This window comes from Tigriopus californicus, chromosome 12 (genome assembly GCF_007210705.1).
Source record: "Tigriopus californicus strain San Diego chromosome 12, Tcal_SD_v2.1, whole genome shotgun sequence".
Classification (NCBI taxonomy): domain Eukaryota; kingdom Metazoa; phylum Arthropoda; class Copepoda; order Harpacticoida; family Harpacticidae; genus Tigriopus; species Tigriopus californicus.
The window spans coordinates 5,694,786-5,712,157 of NC_081451.1; the positions used below are offsets into that span (position 1 = coordinate 5,694,786).

Genomic DNA, 17,372 nt, shown 5'->3' on the forward strand with positions numbered 1-17,372 from the left:
TGATTCACAGACAAAAAATACGCGATCGAGCATTCCAATAACATGATAGATGGTTGGGGATCTGTATCATACGATTGAAATTGTCCAAAATATACCAAGTGTTATCACAAACATCACCTGAAGATATCAATTTGTAATACTTCAGAATTTAGATCAAACACTTACGTATGTTGGTCATTGCTAAGTCTGAATTCCCAAACAATACATGCAGTCTAAATCAAAGAATCATGCCTCATCTATTGTCAATGCCATAATTTGCATAAACTTATTTGCTCCTGATATAACTTGAACTTTAGTATATCACTTCAGATTCAGATTTAAAGGCGTCCACAATCAAACACTTTTGAAATCTTGAAAATATCCAGTAATACTTTTTCCGTTTTTTCCTTTAGAAATAGGTTAAAAAAATTGGAAAAACGAGGAAGGGCACAAACGTTGAAGGTCGCAATGGTGAGTGCATTGCGCGAATGAATTACTTTTGAGGCAAAGGTACATGTTGTAACTCTTGTGGAGGTGTTTTCAAACAAAGATATTCCAATAGGTCTGGCAAACCATTTTGGGTGACATATTCATGTTGCGCATTGTTTTGTGCCCATTATAGACACGCTTATAAAAGTCAACTAAATGTTTTCATTATTTTCAGTTGGTTTAGATCTTAGAAATGAAGATATCATAGGACTCCTTAGACTTTCTTAGATTTTGATTACTGTCAAATAAGCCAAGGGTATAACAATGTCGAAGTTAAGTAGCCCCTCAATAAAGTTAATCTGACAAAATGTAAAAAAAATCTGGTATTTTGCCCTAAATTGCATGTCTTGTCTGAAAGAGCGAAGCTTTGGCTGGTTTTATCGAACAACAATTGTATGTACTTTTGTGGTTGAATAACTTCACAGTAGGTGTGGTGTTGGTGCGCTAGTTTGATTGGGCGCGTGTACGCATTCTATTCTTCCCGTGGATATTGCGTCAAGCGCGTCGGAAGGATGCAAATGTTGGCGGGAAGAAGCCCGGGCACGTTTTCGATTTGTGCTTGCCTATAAATACGGATGAAATCCAGACATCATCACACAAGTCTTTATTTATTGGTGTTCAGTGATAGACACATCATCATGGCTCTGAAGAATTTGGTGAGCCTCTCCAACTTGCTTCAAAAAGAGCCTCCCGATTGCACTATCATCCTTTTTGTTCACAGTTGATCGTGGCTTTGGCTACCGTCGCCTTGGCCGATGACGACCTCCACGGTGCCGACTCCCATTTGCGACACGCCCCTCATGCCGCTCCTCTGATCCATCCTCATGGATCTCCGGCACCTTATCACGAACCCAACCCCTACCACGCCCCCCAACCCCATCACGCTCCTGAGTACAGTCCCTACCACGCTCAAGCCCACCCCGGACCTTACGCTCCCACATACAACGCATACGGTAAGACCTTTGCAGTAGATGAAAAGGAATAGAGAATAGCGGTTGTAAGGTTGTCCATTGCAGCCCCCGCTTACGGACATCCCAGTCCAGCCCCCCATGGTTTCCCCCATGGCCACAAGGAGTCCTCTGTCCATCGTAACCCGTATGAGAGCCATGATGCCTATGATGCTATTCGGACGCAGGATGCTGACCTCGCGGTATGTGTTTCCAAAGTTTCTGATGCCTGACCAAACGTGAACGCATTCATACATTCCACAAAATGACCTTGTCTGCCAAAGTGACACTTGAACTCTTTTGTGCTTGCGTTTGTTTCCATGTCTCCAAAAACATTCATATCCGACTCGAGGATGCAAAAAACAGACATGCCAAAATTGAATCAGGGACATATATTTCTTAATTAATAAATAATTGCCCATGAAGCATGCAACAGCAGAGTGGCGCAGTGGAAGCGTGCTGGGCCCATAACCCAGAGGTCCGTAGATCGAAACTACGCTCTGCTAAGCACTTTTGAGTGATTACCCAAGCAACTCAACTGTTTCAGAGTAGTATTTTGGGAACTTCTCAGTCTGTTTCACTACTATGATACAAGACATCAAATGTGACTTCACAGTTGGCTTGTAACACACATCAGTTATTCGGACATTAACAATGTCTCCCAGGATAATTAGTCATGGCATTCCTTTGTTTACTACATGATCGTTTGATCGCTGAGTGAAGCCAATGGGCATCAAACTTATCATTTTCATTGAGTATTATAAAAAGGCAATTTTCATACAGGGGTTTAAACTGGGGATATAGCTCAGTGGTAGAGCAATCGGCTGCAGTCCGATAGGTCCATGGTTCAACTCCGTGTGTCCCCTGTGTTAGAAATATTTTTATTTCAACGAACATGCTTCCTTAATTAACCAACGGGGAATATAAGACCGCAAATAATTTGTCATCAAAATATTAACAACCGAGATATGTTTCCTCATTTGAATGAATGAAAATCATGTTTTGCTTTTAGCGTGAAATTGATTTGGCCCAAGCATTGCTGATGCACAAAATGCGCCGAAATCATTGTCACACATCGATAAATGTACTTGAATTCTTCTCCTATGGTTGAACACAAACATGCTGAAAGCCTGCATAATATTCAGTCAAGTCAGAAGAATATGATTTCAGAGGGTCAAGAGAAAAAGTAACTTCGCAGTCGGCAGGATTCGAACCTGCGCGGGCATAGCCCATTAGATTTCGAGTCTAACGCCTTAACCACTCGGCCACAACTGCTTGCTTGCAATCTGAACGTTTTTCAAGCTAACTGAACTTTGGCACTTCCCCCTTTCAAGTTCTTACTTCAGAGCAAAACTTTCGATTGTCTAGTTCGACCACTAATTGTAGTAACATTCACTCGGGATCATGCAAGTACAGATTGGTTTGAAATCAACTCCATTCTTAAGCGAACTACTTGCAAAACAAGGGAGCCTTGCCATAATTATTGCTCTCATTCTTTATTGCTATTACTACCTTGATGGGCCGCGGATGCACTGTGAACTCAATTTACGGAAGTTCACGAAGCAATCTTGAACGATTGTGTCTCAGAAAAACTGTTTCAAAACAACCGTAGCCTCAGGGCTAAAACAATATGAAATGAACAGAACAATTACGAAATAGTTGACGATGGTCCTTTCATGGCCTTAGGGATTTTACCCATTGCTAATTGAATCACACCTAGGTCAAACCACAGTAAAGCAACGGCAAGTCACTACAAAACATACCCAGCTAGGGGACACACGGAGTTGAACCATGGACCTATCGGACTGCAGCCGATTGCTCTACCACTGAGCTATATCCCCGCTTTCTGACACATGACGAAAAATATAAAATAATCCGGGTTTCCTTGCAAGGTCAATCTTCCCAACGTTAGCATCCCTTCAATGAGAATCTTTCGACGAAAACGGATCTGAAAACTTAAAAACTCAATAACGAATCCGGTTTCGACATGGTTGCATCTCAAGTGCACCTTGCCCTTTAAAGCGACTACATGTCAGATCTCACTTAACACAAAACAGGTGACGTGAGCAAGAAACAGTAAAATAAGAATAAATTCCCCAAAAAATGTCCATCTTTCCACCAAGGGGATATAGCTCAGTGGTAGAGCAATCGGCTGCAGTCCGATAGGTCCATGGTTCAACTCCGTGTGTCCCCTGAGTGATGATTGTTTTACAATTTTTCCCGCGTTTTTCCACTTCTGAAACATGCACCTGCTATCAGTTCCATTACAATTTCCCTCAAAATATTGAGCTCATTCTGCCATATAGTCATGAAATGTTTTTCCTTGTTTTTTTTTCACTCTTAAACTTTTCCCTCACTGTTAAGTTCATTTCATGGTAATTTGAGACAAGATACACACGGAAAGGCGAAAATAATAATATCTTTGTTCACATTTCTATACCTTCTGTCTCCAAGATAAAACAATTAAATTCCTTTGCAAAAAGGCGTACAAAACAAAACAAAAAGAAGTCCTAGCAGAGCGTAGTTTCGATCTACGGACCTCTGGGTTATGGGCCCAGCACGCTTCCACTGCGCCACTCTGCTACTGTTAGGGAATCTCACCAAAACTGCAAGATAAAAACCTTTCCCTCTCGACAATTAACACTTTCGTTTACCAATTCCACAGCCCCATAATCCGTACAACAATCCCTACCTGGCCCCACATGCCGCGCAGCACGCCCAAGGACAACACGGATACACCCCTTACCAATACGACATGTCCAAGATCCCAGAGTGCGCCTATACCAACAAGCACTACTACAATCTTACCTTCTGTCTCCAAGATGACTATTACCCAAGGTAGAATGATTTCTTTGGCACCGTTATTGGGATATTTGACGATTTCGATTCGAGATTTTCGGCTTGACACATTCGATTGGGTTATTTAAGCGGATTAACCGTTTGGGGCGCGAGATCCAGTGTTGCTATATCAACTTTGGGAAAAAGGACAATGAGAGGATGACTTGCGCGTACTTTCAAGTTGGAAGTGATCAAGGTCAATTTGTTGAGACATTTTGTACCATATGGTTGACAGGGGTAACAAGTAGAACTAATTTCGAGTGCCTTATGAATGACATCCAAGGCTGATTTCCCATCCATATGAAAGGTGACAGACCACCCAAAGTTTCAATTGAAGGTCTTGAATCGTAATCATAGAGGAAAAATACATACCTCTGAACTATTTGGTGGCTTCATGAAGTGCAATGCCTCACTACGTAAATTTTTTTAGCGAGACCATCCAATATGAATTGGAGCGAAACAAGCATCTGGTTGAGCGTTTGTTGAGCGATATCACTTACCAATCAGCTGATAACCTCGTTGATGGACTCACCAAGGCTGAAGAAGAAGGTTATACTTACGAGCATTATTATGGAAACCAGAAACACCAACAATACGGACCCGACTACAAGTAAGCATGATTTTTAGAATTTCTCGAAGTTGAAAGGAACATCTCATACCTTTTTTTTTAGAGAAAGTGAAAACATGAATCCCCGATGACCTGTGACAAACTTCTAATGCGTAGCAATATAAAAACAAATCAATTTTCCTTGAATTTGCTGGGAAAAAATCAGTATTATATTTTAACATGATGTCATGCTTAACACTTTGCACTTTGAATGCAATGACCAGAGTTGAAACCTCGGTAGAATCTTCATCTTTTATAACAAAACCTCGCAATTTCAGGGGTTACTCTTACTCTCCTGATTACTATAAGTCTGGCGGTTATGTCTGTCCCTCTGACATTTTCTACGGACGCCCAAGAAGAGCCATCAACACCTACGGCAAATGGAAGGTAAGGGGTACACAATTCCCTTGGAGCAAATTATATTGTTGAACCTCATTTAATTTTTCTTTTCTCAGGTCGTCGTGAACTTGCCCGATGAGTACTACGCTAAGGGATACGGAAAAGGATACGAGAAGTACACCCAAACCCAACGTCTGGAGCAGTGCATGTAAGTACTCAAACCCATTAGTGGCTTACTTTGTTGAGCTAATAATATCTGCTGTTAAAGGTATCCCACGGCCCCTTGCTCTTACATTGACAATAAGTACTACTCCCAATGCTTGCAAAAGCACAACTTCGTCCGCCTCCTGGCTTACACCTATGAGGAGGGACTCCACATTGACTCTTTCAAGCTGCCCGTCTCCTGCTCTTGCCACATTGGAGATCAACACTACGGGTTAGAATAGATTTAGATACCATCAAAATGGTCTTTTACTAATTCCGAAGAATCCCAATTTAGACATGGCTATGGTGGACACCCAGTCACCCCTGCTTATGGTGGTTATCATGGATATCCCAGCCCTACTCCAACTCCCCATTATGGTTAAGTTTAGTTGCAAACTGGTTCTACTTCAAACATCATCAAGCCTTTGCCAGTATTACCAAGACTACCCAAAACCCTACCAAACGATTGTAATTTATACCTTATCTATGAAGACATTAAATCAACCCTCAGCATACAACACATCGCGTTTATTTCATTGAAAAGGGTCATTCAAAACAAGAACAGGTCTAGGCTAACATCCAAAAGTGGAAATAATTTCGTCATATTTGACTGCACTTCATGCCGAGATCATTTGAAAGATGGAGCTGACGTGCTTGGGCCGATTGATTATTGGGAATAACATCGATCTCATCGTCCTCTTCGATAGGATGCGCTGCAGCCCTTCTACTCCGGGCAGCACTGCCACTTGCTCGAAGGGGTCCAGGAGATTTAGTGAGATTTTGAATGGACGTAGCAGGGGGAAGCATGCCCCCCAGACCTCCCCCATTCATTGTCCCAGGCATGGGACTGGCTCTTGGCGATCGGTCCATCTGATTGATAATTGGCCTTTGGAGATCCTGATGGTCAGCTTGATAGTTATGAATCCCCTGTGTTTGGCTTTGCGGATCGTCGAAAGGGACCGGCTGTGACTGGTTGGGATATAGGTATGATTGAGAGGTATGATGCGGGTGATTATCGTTCAGTTGCGGGTTGGGCGGGTATTGGATGCCGTTACTCAGTTGTGGTTGAGAGAGATATTGGATGCCGTTGCTGAGTTGTGGTTGAGAGGGGTATTGGGTGCTTCCGAGATTAGTTTGCGAGGGGTATTGTGCAAACTGTTGTTGTTGCTGAGCCAAGCTTGGTGAGCTGTTGTGGCTTGGAGGGAGCTGCAATTGTGCATAAGCGTTTTGAGTCAAGTGCTGGGGCTGTTGCGGGGGCAAAGAGGTCATGGGCACCAAGACACCATTGGCTAGCTGAACATATTGGACATTGTTGGATTGTTGAGAGTGAACAGTCCCGTTAGGAGAACTCATTTGTTGGTGTACCATGGGGACAGGTGTTGGATTCATGTGTGAGGAACTCCCCATTATGCTAGGGTCCATAGACATTTGCGGCTTCTGTGTGAGAATAGAGGATTGGTGGGACGAGGTCACGCTCATTTGATCCATAGGATGCATCATGACTCCGTCTTGAGTGGCGTATATTCTCGCATCTTCAATGGATTCGGCCAACTCGCGATTCTGCCGGCGCTTTTGAGCGCATCTTTGGTAAATGAGCATGCCCAAAAGAATGCACCATAAAACCTAAAAAGATATACAGTATATTACTTTCATGTTTGATATGTACATATCAAATGGCTAATCTACAAGTGCTTGTGCAAGTGGATAATGACATATTAGTGAGAATTGATCAGTAATGAGGTAAGAAAAGATAATGCGTCAGATTGATCACATTCTTTAACAGAGCACGGTTCTCCAATAATATAGAATAACTAAATCCTGAGAGTCGACCTATTTTAAAACATTTATTCAGCTTTTGGTGCCATTGTCATTTCTCTCCTGAACGTTTCAAAATGAGTGGGACTTCAAAATTTGCCTTTTAGTCTAAAATGGTTGGCCTTACGAGAACTGTATAATGCGCAAAAACATGCGCAAGCAAAATATGGCCCTTTCTACTATTTCCATTTTTCTTTGAGCATGGCCTGTTGAGCTCTGAATGTGCACTTACCGCTCCACCCCAAGTTCCTCCGAGACTCATTTCTAACGCTGCAGCCACTGGAATCACATGCTCATGTTCGTTGGAATATTCGTGGACCCTCCCATGCTTGTAATGGCGGTATTGGCCGTGCCATTTCCCTGAATATTCATAATGATCAAAATGGAAGCGGGTATGGAAGTTCACATTCCTGAAGAGCGAATAGCATGCCAAATCGAGGTTTTTGATCGGAGTACCTGCAAGTGAATAATGTTCAAATGTAAAAGAGATGCATGCCATGACAGTAACTTTCACTGCCGTGACCAGGATTCGAACCTGGGTTACTGCGGCCACAACGCAGGGTCCTAACCACTAGACGATCACGGCTTTTTGCATCTGATGGATACTTTGTAATCATTTTAAGTATTTATAATTTAGACTCTTTTACTTTAACCTTTGACATTTAAAGCCCCTGATGATTATGGTATTAGTAGAACATGAAAAAATACATGAGAACAATAAATTAACCCCCCTTTGGTGAGGCTGCTTAAGTATGGTGGGTTGATCATTAGTGAAACAATGTAATAAACACCGACATGTAAACATACATCATAATGCAGCTATATCTTATAAAATCATTATCATTTCTTGTAAGAGTCCAAATTACCTAAGAAAAACATATCATTTACTTTTGTCATCTAAGCACAGAGTCATATCAAACAAAGCTTATTGTGCAATGATCTTCAGTTATAAACGTATATTACAGAGTGCTGTTAGTAGTGCATCAATGAAACTAAAGAGCAATAGTTACTCACAAGAAGTGCATCACTTATGTTGTGATGTATCGCAAAGAGCAGCAGCTCTCGTCAAGTACACGAGTGAGCAAAAGAACGTGAGCACGGAAAACACACCAGATGGCGCTCCCTTCCATTACTTGAAGCGTTTAGTGACAACAAGACACAGCTGTCATTTATGTAGTCAGGTACATGAAAGCTTGTCTTGCAAGAGCATATCTTATACTAATGCCCTAGGTCTTAGGTTGTAACAGTGAGGTAAGGGGATGTGCAAGGTTATAAGCATGCCATTGTTTTTCATATTTGACCGATATCTTGGTGGGAAACATCAGACTACTTTGCATTGCTTGCAATGCAAGACTTTTTATCTGACTGATCAGATGTTAGACAAAATTTATGCTTTAGTGGAACAACTTCAAGATTTTTTTAAAGATTAATGCATATTTTCTGCAACCTAGTGCCAAAATTTAAACCGCCTTGCTTAAAAAGTTGAGAAGAATCCCGTATCTCAGATAGCAAAAGCTAAAAAACAACAATCAATAAAACATCCAATAACAAGCTATTAACAAAGACACGAATTAAGTGCGAATAGTTCACTTCCTTGCTGATAGAATAGTTTCACTTGTTGAATATTACTATTGCACCCCAAAATCATAGCACGGTTTTAATCAGAAATGTGATTATAGACGGATGACCAAAGCCTTGAAATATGTGACATTCTATAACAGATGTCCATTGGATTGTAATTGCATTGGTTTCAATGAAATAAAGGAACGAAAACTTACCCAAGGACCCTCTTCCGTAGATTTCCCGTCGGGTTTCATAAGCCAACTCATCGCAGGAAACCAAATATCCGCTCAGAATCACGGTGGCCAAAACCACGCTGAACATGGCCAAACAAGTGGCCACAACGATGACCTTAGTGGAGTAAATCCTGGCCACGATCTGCCTGGAGGTGACACTCGTTGAACTTTGGGCAACCATGCCACTTTGTAGCGTTCCACCAATGCTCCTAAAATGTTCGTCAAGGCCTCATTGCCAGTGATTTATTAAAAAATAAACTGTCTGTTAGCTTACCTATTGGAAACAGTGTCTTTAGCGTCTCTCTTAACGAAGCCCTTCCGTCGATGTGGGAAGAATAGGAGAAATGTAAGCACCATAGCTAGATAATAGAAAATATAATTGTGATTCATAATAAAATTAGAGTTTTCAAAAAAGAATCGAAAATGGCTTCTCTTAATCTATCAATACAGAATATGGTACATAGCTCAAAGGTCAAGAAGTTTTAGAGCATTGAGGATTGCTTGATTGCAGTTAGCGGATAAAAAGCTCACAAAAATTGACTGTTTTGACCCTGTCCTCGATTTTTACAACGTTATGACGATTTTTAAAACTTTCCGTAATCACCATTCTTACAGTTTCGTCAACTTTTCCTTTTTGGAATAAAATGTAAGCCGTTTTAGAAGAATTCATTACATTTATAATATTCATTTAGATAATTTGAATTCCCTTGCATTGGCGGCAGAAGTCAAACCAAAACATTGAAAACAAGTTTTATATTTCATATCTCAACCTGACGATTACATATCGGTAAACTGGACAGAGCTGTTAAAAACTATTTACTCATTATTGTAATGTTTTTATGGTAATGCACAACGTGGTTTAACCAAAGAGCGTATCTTTTTAGGAAGTAAATGCATGGACCGTAAATTTTATTTTATTTTACGTACGTTTAATACAACTATATACTTAAATTTCAGGCTAAAATAAAAAAAAAGCGCGCAAAGAAAGTGTTTGTGCCTTGTAAAAGAACTACAAAACAGTGTATTTTTATGACTTAGGGCCTTTTAAGTTAGGTATGGTTTGTTGGTAGGTAAGGTTTTTTTTTGCAAAATTATTCAATAATCAAGTGCGTATTAGAGCCACTGTTTTAGTGGCTCTAGTGCATATGTTTCGCGTAAAGAAAGGATATATTTGTTGGGTTGAAAACAAAGCAACTTTTCGCAAAAACTCTTGGAAAATGAACTTTCTCTAAACCCTAAGACAACGGATCAGAAGCTTCAATAAGGTCAAATGGTTTCACATTAGATGAGATAAACAGCTCTGAGATACTAATATTGATACGAAGCCAATTTTCCACCACTCAAAGGGTCAAAAATAAAGTTCAAAATTAGAACTTCCAGTCAAATTGACCACCGGAAATTCCAAAAGATGTCAAATTGAAGAAAAAAGGCTTTCGTGCTAATTCGACATGGTCAGGTTCCTCCTGCACATGGTTTCTGCAAATCATCCGGCAATGGCCAAAAGTCAACAACCTATCTGCCGCCCGTAAAGCGTACAGTAATCAGGAAACATGCAAAAACTGCACAATTACCTCCAAAGATGACACAACAGTGTCCATAAGCGATGAAATGACATCCCGCAGGATTGCCGTAAATCAGGGCCTCTCCACGAACACTGACAAACAAGAGGCATTCATCACCCGGATGGGTCAATATGAACATGGGCACCGCTGCCAATGCAGACAACCCAATGCATCCTAACACCATCAAAAAGATCCGACACTGAGTCCTGGATTGACACATGGTCTCATAGGGGGGCTTTCTGAATTATTTCTGGTTCAAGGGTCAATCAAAGTGACTCAAGTGAAACCATCTTCCAGTTCACTTTGTCTCCAATGGTATTGGATGGGTGTTGTCACTCCAGAGCTCAACAGAGAGGGGGATTTCTTGTGGAATCTGTTGTCATCAGCTAGCCAGGCATGAACTCATGGCAACGAGCTCAAAAGCATCCAGAGAGTTGTTGCTCGCGAGCGGCTCTCCAGGCGCTCGCTTTCGTACCTCAAAAACCTATCCAGGGCCCAGAATCGAGCACCATGTCTAGCTTGTAAAAAGTCGATCATTTCCAACTCTTGTTCTATTGTGGAGGTAGATGTTCTGTGCTAGATTTCTTCAGGCCAGAGGTGACTAATACTGCAAGCCATTAGGTGTGTTTAATGTTGTAATATGAGCCATGGAGTTGATGAGACTTCCTCAGCCCTGAACCTTCCTGTCATGGGTCCTGAGCAAAGTCAGGCAGGCCTCTAAATCGTCTACCTGCTCTGAAGTGACCTGCCAAGCCTCTACTTACCCACTCACACACACACACACACAAACTTGACACTCACAGGTATTGAAACAACCAGTCCAAGCCAAGCCTCTCTTTCTTCATCGGAGAAAGGGGCCCCTGAATACTACTTGTGGTAGCAAAATATCCCTTGAAGAACGCCTTTTGAGAAATGAATTTCCAATCTAGTACACCAAAGAGATGACACGCAGCTCCTTGAGATTTATTACGACCTTTATAATCCAGCCGTACATAGATAAAAAGACAAATAAAGGGCCCCTGAAGCCTTAGCGATTGCGCATGCGAGTGTGGTAGACGCTGGAAAGCAACCTGAGGATCCAAAACAAAGTTGAACGTGAATACAGTGAAGTATATCTAAGTCGAGGTGTTTGGCTTTAGGGACCCGTTCCCAAACTTTATGCGTTCAACATGGCTATGAAATTAGATACTGCTCTAAAACTCTACATAGCCTTATATGTGCTATGTTTCGCCCTTACATGGTTCATCTCGGTTCCAATGTTGATCCATGTCTCCCCCGAGAACGAATGCTTGCTCTTTGTCACACCCTATGTTCGGTATGGATCTGCAGCAAGTAAGTTCATTCGTCAAGCCACTTTATAGCTGGAGATATTCAACTTAATCGGCACTTTGAACTTCTAGAATGCTCAATTACTAAACCATGAGGGTGTTATCTTTTTAATTTTTATTTCCCTACGCATTTTGGTTTCAGCATGTTATCTCATGGGATTGGCGCCGATATTTGTGGCCGTGTGTGCCCTGGTCATGATTGTGCTGCACATAATGCAATTGAAGTCCTTAAGAGCATTCCTGTCTAAACCTGGTCCATGGAGATCCGCCGATTATGAAAGGCCACCTCATATCTATTGGCGCATGGTAAGCATTTTTATTACAAATCAGTTTTATAGCCGAAGGCTACTGAATGTTTCCCTTATTGTAATCGTGCTCGTGAAGTAAAGGCTACCATGTCAAAAGAATAAGCAAGTTGCCAAGGGTGCCAAACAAAGTCAGAAAAGACATTGAGTTGAATGGAGGTCCCAATGGTTATTACATGAAATTGTTTGATGCAAAAAATAATGGTGGTGTCATTTCAATGGACTCAAGACTTGCATGCCTCAATGTAGCAAATGTCCTGTTGGATAGGTCAAGGAAGACATTATCCCTGGACAGAGGTGTCAGGGTGGAGGAAACGTAGCTTTTATCCACTAGAACCGATTGCATTTTCCTTCAGACAAGTTGGAAAAGCATTCGCCAATTTTGACCTCAATCAAACTTCTACGTCAAAAGCTACAAGCTCTTGAAACTCAGTACAGCGTGGGTGCAAAATGACCTGCTTAGCACCACGCTGGTAAGATCTTACCAACGTGGTGCTAGCTTATTCAAATTGTGCCTTCTCTGGTCTGAAACGTAAATGCTTATGGCACTTTTGACACAAACGTTTGATTGAGATCAAAACTGACCAATGCTGTCTGAGTCTACAACGGCACAAGTCAGGGAATATTTGGCCGTCAGAGGTCGCGTGGGGGGAGAGTACCTATCCACCCAGCATGAACCAATGATCAGCATGCGAAAACCATAAACTAAATAATGACTAGACCTTGCATAGCGCGAGGAAAAATGCGAACACTTGCCTTCATCAGCTGTTACATACATTTTGGTGTACAGTGACTCACCCATGCTTTTCATCGGCCAGCGTGGCCGGATTCTGAGTGAGTTTGTGACTGAGCGCGTTCGTTGAAGACCCAGCGATTGTAGGTCGTTGGTACTGATCAGGCAGTCACCCTCCTCTTTTTTGGTGTACAGAGTTGCTGACACAAAATCCATTTTCCTTTGAGCTAAAATGTGACATCTGGTCGTATATATGATCGGTGGCGAAAACCCACAGACTCAGGTAGTGTGTGAATATCAGTTTTAGTTTGAGCTACAAGGAGTTGAGCTTCAAAAATGTTCCTAATTTGGAAATTGTGTTCCTACAAGTTCCCAAATCTAAAAGTCTTTCGCTAAACATGGTCACCCTGAAGAAACCGTTGGCAAATTGCTTGAAGTTATTAATGCTTACATCAACCTTTCCATCAGTATCAGGTTCAAGTGGTCTTGGAGAGTGGTCTAGGTTTCAATACATGAGAAAAAGGTGAGCGAGGCATGTCGTTTTGTTCTACCCTTAACTTCAGTTCTACGCCATGCAGCTTTTCGCTTTGTTGTGACATCGTCTCTCGAGCTCAACCTAGTGTCGGTAAACGTTATTCTCCACCGATTAGTTGGCGGTACTACTTTTTTAAATCTTAACCTGACCTAATCTAACCTAATCTAACCTTACTTAACCTAACCTAACCCAACCTAACCTAATACGGTATAAATAACACTTAAAGTCTCTATCTAAACCTTTTAACATTTTGTCACAAATTTAAGAATGAGCACCGCCAACTAATCGGTGGAGAATAACGTTTATCCCTAGTGTCAAACATTAGAACGTCATCTCGACGTATTCCACTGAACCGACTTGTGTGATGGGAAATGTATTTTGTCGATTGGGATTGCAATTACTCATTTTTCCCCACTACCGTCGCTGTCCAGTGGTGACGTCGTCCTCGGATAGGTCAATTGTTGGCTAGAATAAAAGTTTGTTTTAAGTACAGAAACGAAATACTCAAAGTACCAGTAGCCAGAATTTCCAAACGACGACTTTAGAGGGAATATATGAAGTAAACAAATCCTAGTTCACTCTCAATGGGGTTAAAACTGCCACTATTTATTGAACGTTAAAATATGTAATGATATAGTACAATGTGATCGTTCGACAAACAGGCGCATTTCTCATGGCGAGTTGGGGTTGAAAGTAAAGGTCGTAATTTTCAGGCAAATCTGAGTGTAATCTTGTTTAATAAGACATTTAACTGGAACATGATCAGAGCATATACTGTAGGTACATAAATCACTTTTGTTGGAACACAGTGATGAATTCATAATAATCAACCATGCCATCCTTGTCCAAATCAGCCTCGTGAATGATGGCGTCGATTTCGTGGTCGGAGGTAGACTCGCCCATCTTTCTCATGGCCGATTTTAACTCAGACCTTGAGATCTTATTGTCTTTGTTCTTGTCAAACACCTCAAATGCAGCCTTCATCTCTTCCATCTTGTCGTCACTGGCAAACTGGAAAATGACAAGTAAGAACGAAGGACGATCGTAATGTACATTTGTAACATATCACTCCATACCTATCTATGAACAGACTCTGTGGAGAGTAATCTGTGAACCTAAATGAACTTCCAGGTACTTTTCTTGATAAAAGATATGGTAACCTTAAAACATTACAATTATATAAGCTCATTGGAACTACGAAAAAATGTCACGAAGTACAATTTTAAAACAGTCTCCTTACGTTGTGCTGAAACGTGTTCAAAAAAGCAGCTACCAAGTATCCTTCATCAATAGAGTTGACGAACCCTTGAACCACTTACCCTTTTAATCATCAAATTAAGAAACTCTGGAAATTCGATTGAGCCACTCCCATCCGCATCTGCATTCCCAATCATATCTTTTAACTCATCCTCGGTGGGATCGAAGCCTAGTTCTCGCATTACCATGCCCAATTCTTGGCTCGAGATCCTCTCATCGTGGTTTTTGTCAAACATCTTGAAAGCCTGGCGGTATTGGCCTATTTGAGATTCGGTCATTTCCTTCGCCGTGGTTGGCCTTGACGCTCCAGTAGTTGGTCTTGACATATTTTAATACAGCCTGGAACAAAAAGCCCTTCCTTTTTTTTTGAACAAATCGAATGATGATGATAATCGTGAACAGGGCAGATCCAATTTACAATCAGAGCGATGGTCACTTACTGAACTAGTTATGAATATGCAATTTGTTTGAAAACTGAGAGTCGTCTTGTTTCGGTTCGGTCCACTTCCAAACAAGGGCTTTCCATATGAACGAATTTGATTGGCCCCGTCCAGAAATGGCCTTCTGGCTTTCAGCAGTTGTTCGAGGTGTCTCTGTGCAAATGCCCAAGACTGCCTAGGCACCCCAAGTTCCAATAACAACGAGACTTTTCGTACGTACTTACTAGCCCTCCAAAACTCTCTCGTGAAGCCACGCACGAAGACCCAATTTGAAATGGGGAATTAAAGCGCTTTCATGTCTCATAGTACTGTGTGGTCAAATCTACTCCGCACTAATAGTGAAGAAATCAACTCTTGGAGCATGGCTTTTCCTACTCATTTTTTAGTTCAAATGTTGCAACAAGCCAGATTGTGCCCATTTCTATAGCAGAAACTTACAGTATATTGAAATATATAATTTATAATGTTCGTGAAAAGTGGACCAATAATTTTTGAAGTCCAAAACTTTCAAGAATTTTTATTGAATTGTTCGCATCTTCGAGGAGAGCTAGATTGAGATGTATAACACATCTAAATAGAAATGTCATTGTGTCATTTATAGAGTACATAAAGCGCATCAATAACCTGTACTCTATTCTGAAATCGATCGCTCTTTTGAGTTACCGAAATTCTATCCAGGAGCTTCCAGTCAAAGAATGAGCCAGGTTCAGGTAATCTCTCAATGAGAAGAACAAAAGTTTTGCGATTCTTGGCTATCAAGAGATTGGATAGGTAGGTATAAAAATCGATCTTGAGCCCAGTTACTCAGGTACTCAAATTCGTTTCGTTACCAAAATCGACAGATAATGAGTTCAGAATCATACCTGGGTATAAGAATGAGAGACATAGAGCCTTTCTGAGGTGCTCTAACCTTGAAGCTATTCCCCTAGACCTTATACTCGACTGAAAAGAAAGTTCCCGCCAGAACTTGACATTCTAACAGTAATTTTGCCAGAGATCGTTAACTCCAAACGACTGGCTTGATCATAAACAAGATTGGAACACTTTTTTTAATGTCGGAAGGGACTTTGCTATCATCTTGATTAATTTCTAAGATGGGGAACATGATATAAATGAGCCGATTTAAAATGCTTGACTTTTGATTTCAGGTGGTGTTCCATGGGATTGTAACCGTTATTGTAGTAACTATAACCTCGATTCTGACGGCGGGTTATGTGGACACTTGTCAAAATTTGTATCGAGAAGTCAAGTGAGTTGTCACGAAGAAATGGTCATATTTTGTTTGCGATTGATGTGGAGTGTGGTGGACGGTTGTAAATATTGTATATGCAACTCGATCTTACGTTTCTAGAACCACGATTCGAGGCCGTTTTGAGGTCGGGAAATGGGGAGGATCCAAAGGAACCAACGAACTCTACGATCGATTTGCCAACGACCATTCGATTGAAAGGTGACCCATGAAGGAAGCAATGAGCATAAAGCATAGAAATACCACATAGTACAATTGACAAGTGTATAGGTATATTTGGCATTTGAGGAATGTAATCCCTAATTTGGAACAATTTCATTTCTGGGATTTATAAGGGATGCACCACAGTATTTCATTCCTGATTAATTGGTACAGTTCTGTAAGTTCCAAACCAGGAGGAGTGATTATTTTGGTGCTACTTTAAATTACGTTAGCATTTTTCTAATATGTTTGCATAATCTATGTACATACAGGCATCAAATGAAAAACTATACGGTACTTCAAAATGAATTGGATTAAATCAGTTTTTTCAGTTAACGCAAACGATAATGCCAGCTATAATAGTCTGTAGCAATGTTAGTAATTTCTTCGTTCAATTATGGATTGACTGAGTTGCGATAATCGCGATCTTGTTTTTCTTAGATATGTGAATGATCGAACAGATCCTTGGGGAAGGTCGGCAAGTGAGCGCTCAATCACTTGTCGGAGTATTCTCACGGACTTCGAAATCCATTACCAACTCAAATTGAACCGTTTGAACGACCCTTACAACAATGCTTACATTGGACCCTATTCTGAGAATGAGCGTGGATTGGCCGGCATCCGACACACAACCATTCGAGACAACCTCATTTTGGAGCTTTGTCTAGCGGGTAAGTTTCATTTAATGGGTTTTGGTTGCTCGCATTCCTCCACTTCTATTCACAAAGCTGAAGGTATTAAACTTGAT

General features: G+C 41.1%; 5 protein-coding genes and 7 non-coding genes across 14 annotated transcripts in view; 5 read left to right on the plus strand and 7 right to left on the minus strand.

Moving 5' to 3' along the window:
- LOC131891359 (uncharacterized) overlaps nt 1–4,349 on the minus strand; it is an 83,794-nt gene extending 79,445 nt beyond the window's left edge. Inside the window, exon 1 of the mRNA XM_059240889.1 lies at nt 4,224–4,349. The gene's annotated coding sequence lies outside the window, so the exon portion shown is untranslated. The remainder of the gene's footprint in view (nt 1–4,223) is intronic.
- Nucleotides 882–5,921, plus strand: LOC131891351 (uncharacterized). Its single transcript, XM_059240877.1, has 9 exons — nt 882–1,124; nt 1,190–1,421; nt 1,485–1,618; nt 4,081–4,253; nt 4,684–4,863; nt 5,139–5,247; nt 5,316–5,407; nt 5,468–5,635; nt 5,699–5,921. Exons 1-9 carry the CDS (start codon nt 1,044–1,046, stop codon nt 5,784–5,786), a joined length of 1,257 nt encoding a protein of 418 aa, XP_059096860.1. The 5' UTR covers nt 882–1,043; the 3' UTR covers nt 5,787–5,921.
- On the plus strand, nt 1,850–1,921 carry Trnam-cau (transfer RNA methionine (anticodon CAU)). Its single transcript has one exon. It is a non-coding gene; the product is annotated as a tRNA-Met (tRNA).
- On the plus strand, nt 2,210–2,281 carry Trnac-gca (transfer RNA cysteine (anticodon GCA)). The gene has a single exon. It is a non-coding gene; the product is annotated as a tRNA-Cys (tRNA).
- On the minus strand, nt 2,609–2,690 carry Trnas-cga (transfer RNA serine (anticodon CGA)). The gene has a single exon. It is a non-coding gene; the product is annotated as a tRNA-Ser (tRNA).
- Nucleotides 3,185–3,256, minus strand: Trnac-gca (transfer RNA cysteine (anticodon GCA)). The gene has a single exon. It is a non-coding gene; the product is annotated as a tRNA-Cys (tRNA).
- Trnac-gca (transfer RNA cysteine (anticodon GCA)) lies at nt 3,538–3,609 on the plus strand. The gene has a single exon. It is a non-coding gene; the product is annotated as a tRNA-Cys (tRNA).
- Nucleotides 3,927–3,998, minus strand: Trnam-cau (transfer RNA methionine (anticodon CAU)). Its single transcript has one exon. It is a non-coding gene; the product is annotated as a tRNA-Met (tRNA).
- Nucleotides 5,917–11,083, minus strand: LOC131891349 (uncharacterized). The gene is made up of 5 exons (XM_059240875.1): nt 10,586–11,083; nt 9,289–9,373; nt 8,997–9,223; nt 7,451–7,674; nt 5,917–7,026 (listed from the first exon to the last, which is right to left on the minus strand). Exons 1-5 carry the CDS (start codon nt 10,794–10,796, stop codon nt 6,004–6,006), a joined length of 1,770 nt encoding a protein of 589 aa, XP_059096858.1. The 5' UTR covers nt 10,797–11,083; the 3' UTR covers nt 5,917–6,003.
- Nucleotides 7,733–7,804, minus strand: Trnah-gug (transfer RNA histidin (anticodon GUG)). Its single transcript has one exon. It is a non-coding gene; the product is annotated as a tRNA-His (tRNA).
- Nucleotides 11,084–11,593: 510 nt separating the features above from the next.
- Nucleotides 11,594–17,372, plus strand: part of LOC131891350 (uncharacterized) — a gene marked incomplete in the record, with an annotated part of 8,969 nt that continues 3,190 nt past the window's right edge. Inside the window, 5 exon segments of the mRNA XM_059240876.1 lie at nt 11,594–11,908; nt 12,047–12,210; nt 16,323–16,423; nt 16,526–16,624; nt 17,066–17,295. Of these exon segments, the coding sequence (XP_059096859.1) occupies nt 11,746–11,908; nt 12,047–12,210; nt 16,323–16,423; nt 16,526–16,624; nt 17,066–17,295 (757 nt within the window).
- LOC131891358 (uncharacterized) lies at nt 14,198–15,454 on the minus strand. Of its 3 annotated transcripts, none has more exons than XM_059240886.1 (3): nt 15,175–15,454; nt 14,797–15,073; nt 14,198–14,488 (listed from the first exon to the last, which is right to left on the minus strand). In XM_059240886.1, the coding sequence occupies exons 2-3, from the start codon at nt 15,058–15,060 to the stop codon at nt 14,267–14,269; spliced, it is 486 nt and encodes a 161-aa protein (XP_059096869.1). In that variant the 5' UTR covers nt 15,061–15,073; nt 15,175–15,454; the 3' UTR covers nt 14,198–14,266. The 3 variants fall into 3 exon arrangements, with proteins under 3 accessions (XP_059096869.1, XP_059096871.1, XP_059096870.1); XM_059240888.1 differs by having other exon boundaries at nt 14,797–15,092; XM_059240887.1 differs by lacking the exon at nt 15,175–15,454 and having other exon boundaries at nt 14,797–15,168.

Bases quoted from the DNA above. Each gene is read 5' to 3' on its own strand.
- LOC131891358 (XM_059240886.1), bottom strand. From the start codon at position 15,060: ATGTCAAGACCAACTACTGGAGCGTCAAGGCCAACCACGGCGAAGGAA. The intron at 14,489-14,796 runs GTAAGTGGTTCA...GTCATTTTCCAG, and splicing joins TTAATTTGATGATTAAAAGG to TTTGCCAGTGACGACAAGAT.
- LOC131891351 (XM_059240877.1), top strand. From the start codon at position 1,044: ATGAAATCCAGACATCATCACACAAGTCTTTATTTATTGGTGTTCAGT. The intron at 1,125-1,189 runs GTGAGCCTCTCC...TTTTGTTCACAG, and splicing joins TCATGGCTCTGAAGAATTTG to TTGATCGTGGCTTTGGCTAC. The intron at 5,636-5,698 runs GTTAGAATAGAT...ATCCCAATTTAG, and splicing joins ATTGGAGATCAACACTACGG to ACATGGCTATGGTGGACACC.
- LOC131891349 (XM_059240875.1), bottom strand. From the start codon at position 10,796: ATGTGTCAATCCAGGACTCAGTGTCGGATCTTTTTGATGGTGTTAGGA. The intron at 9,374-10,585 runs GTAATTGTGCAG...TCTATTATCTAG, and splicing joins CTGTTGTGTCATCTTTGGAG to CTATGGTGCTTACATTTCTC. The intron at 7,675-8,996 runs GTAAGTTTTCGT...ATTCACTTGCAG, and splicing joins CTACGGAAGAGGGTCCTTGG to GTACTCCGATCAAAAACCTC.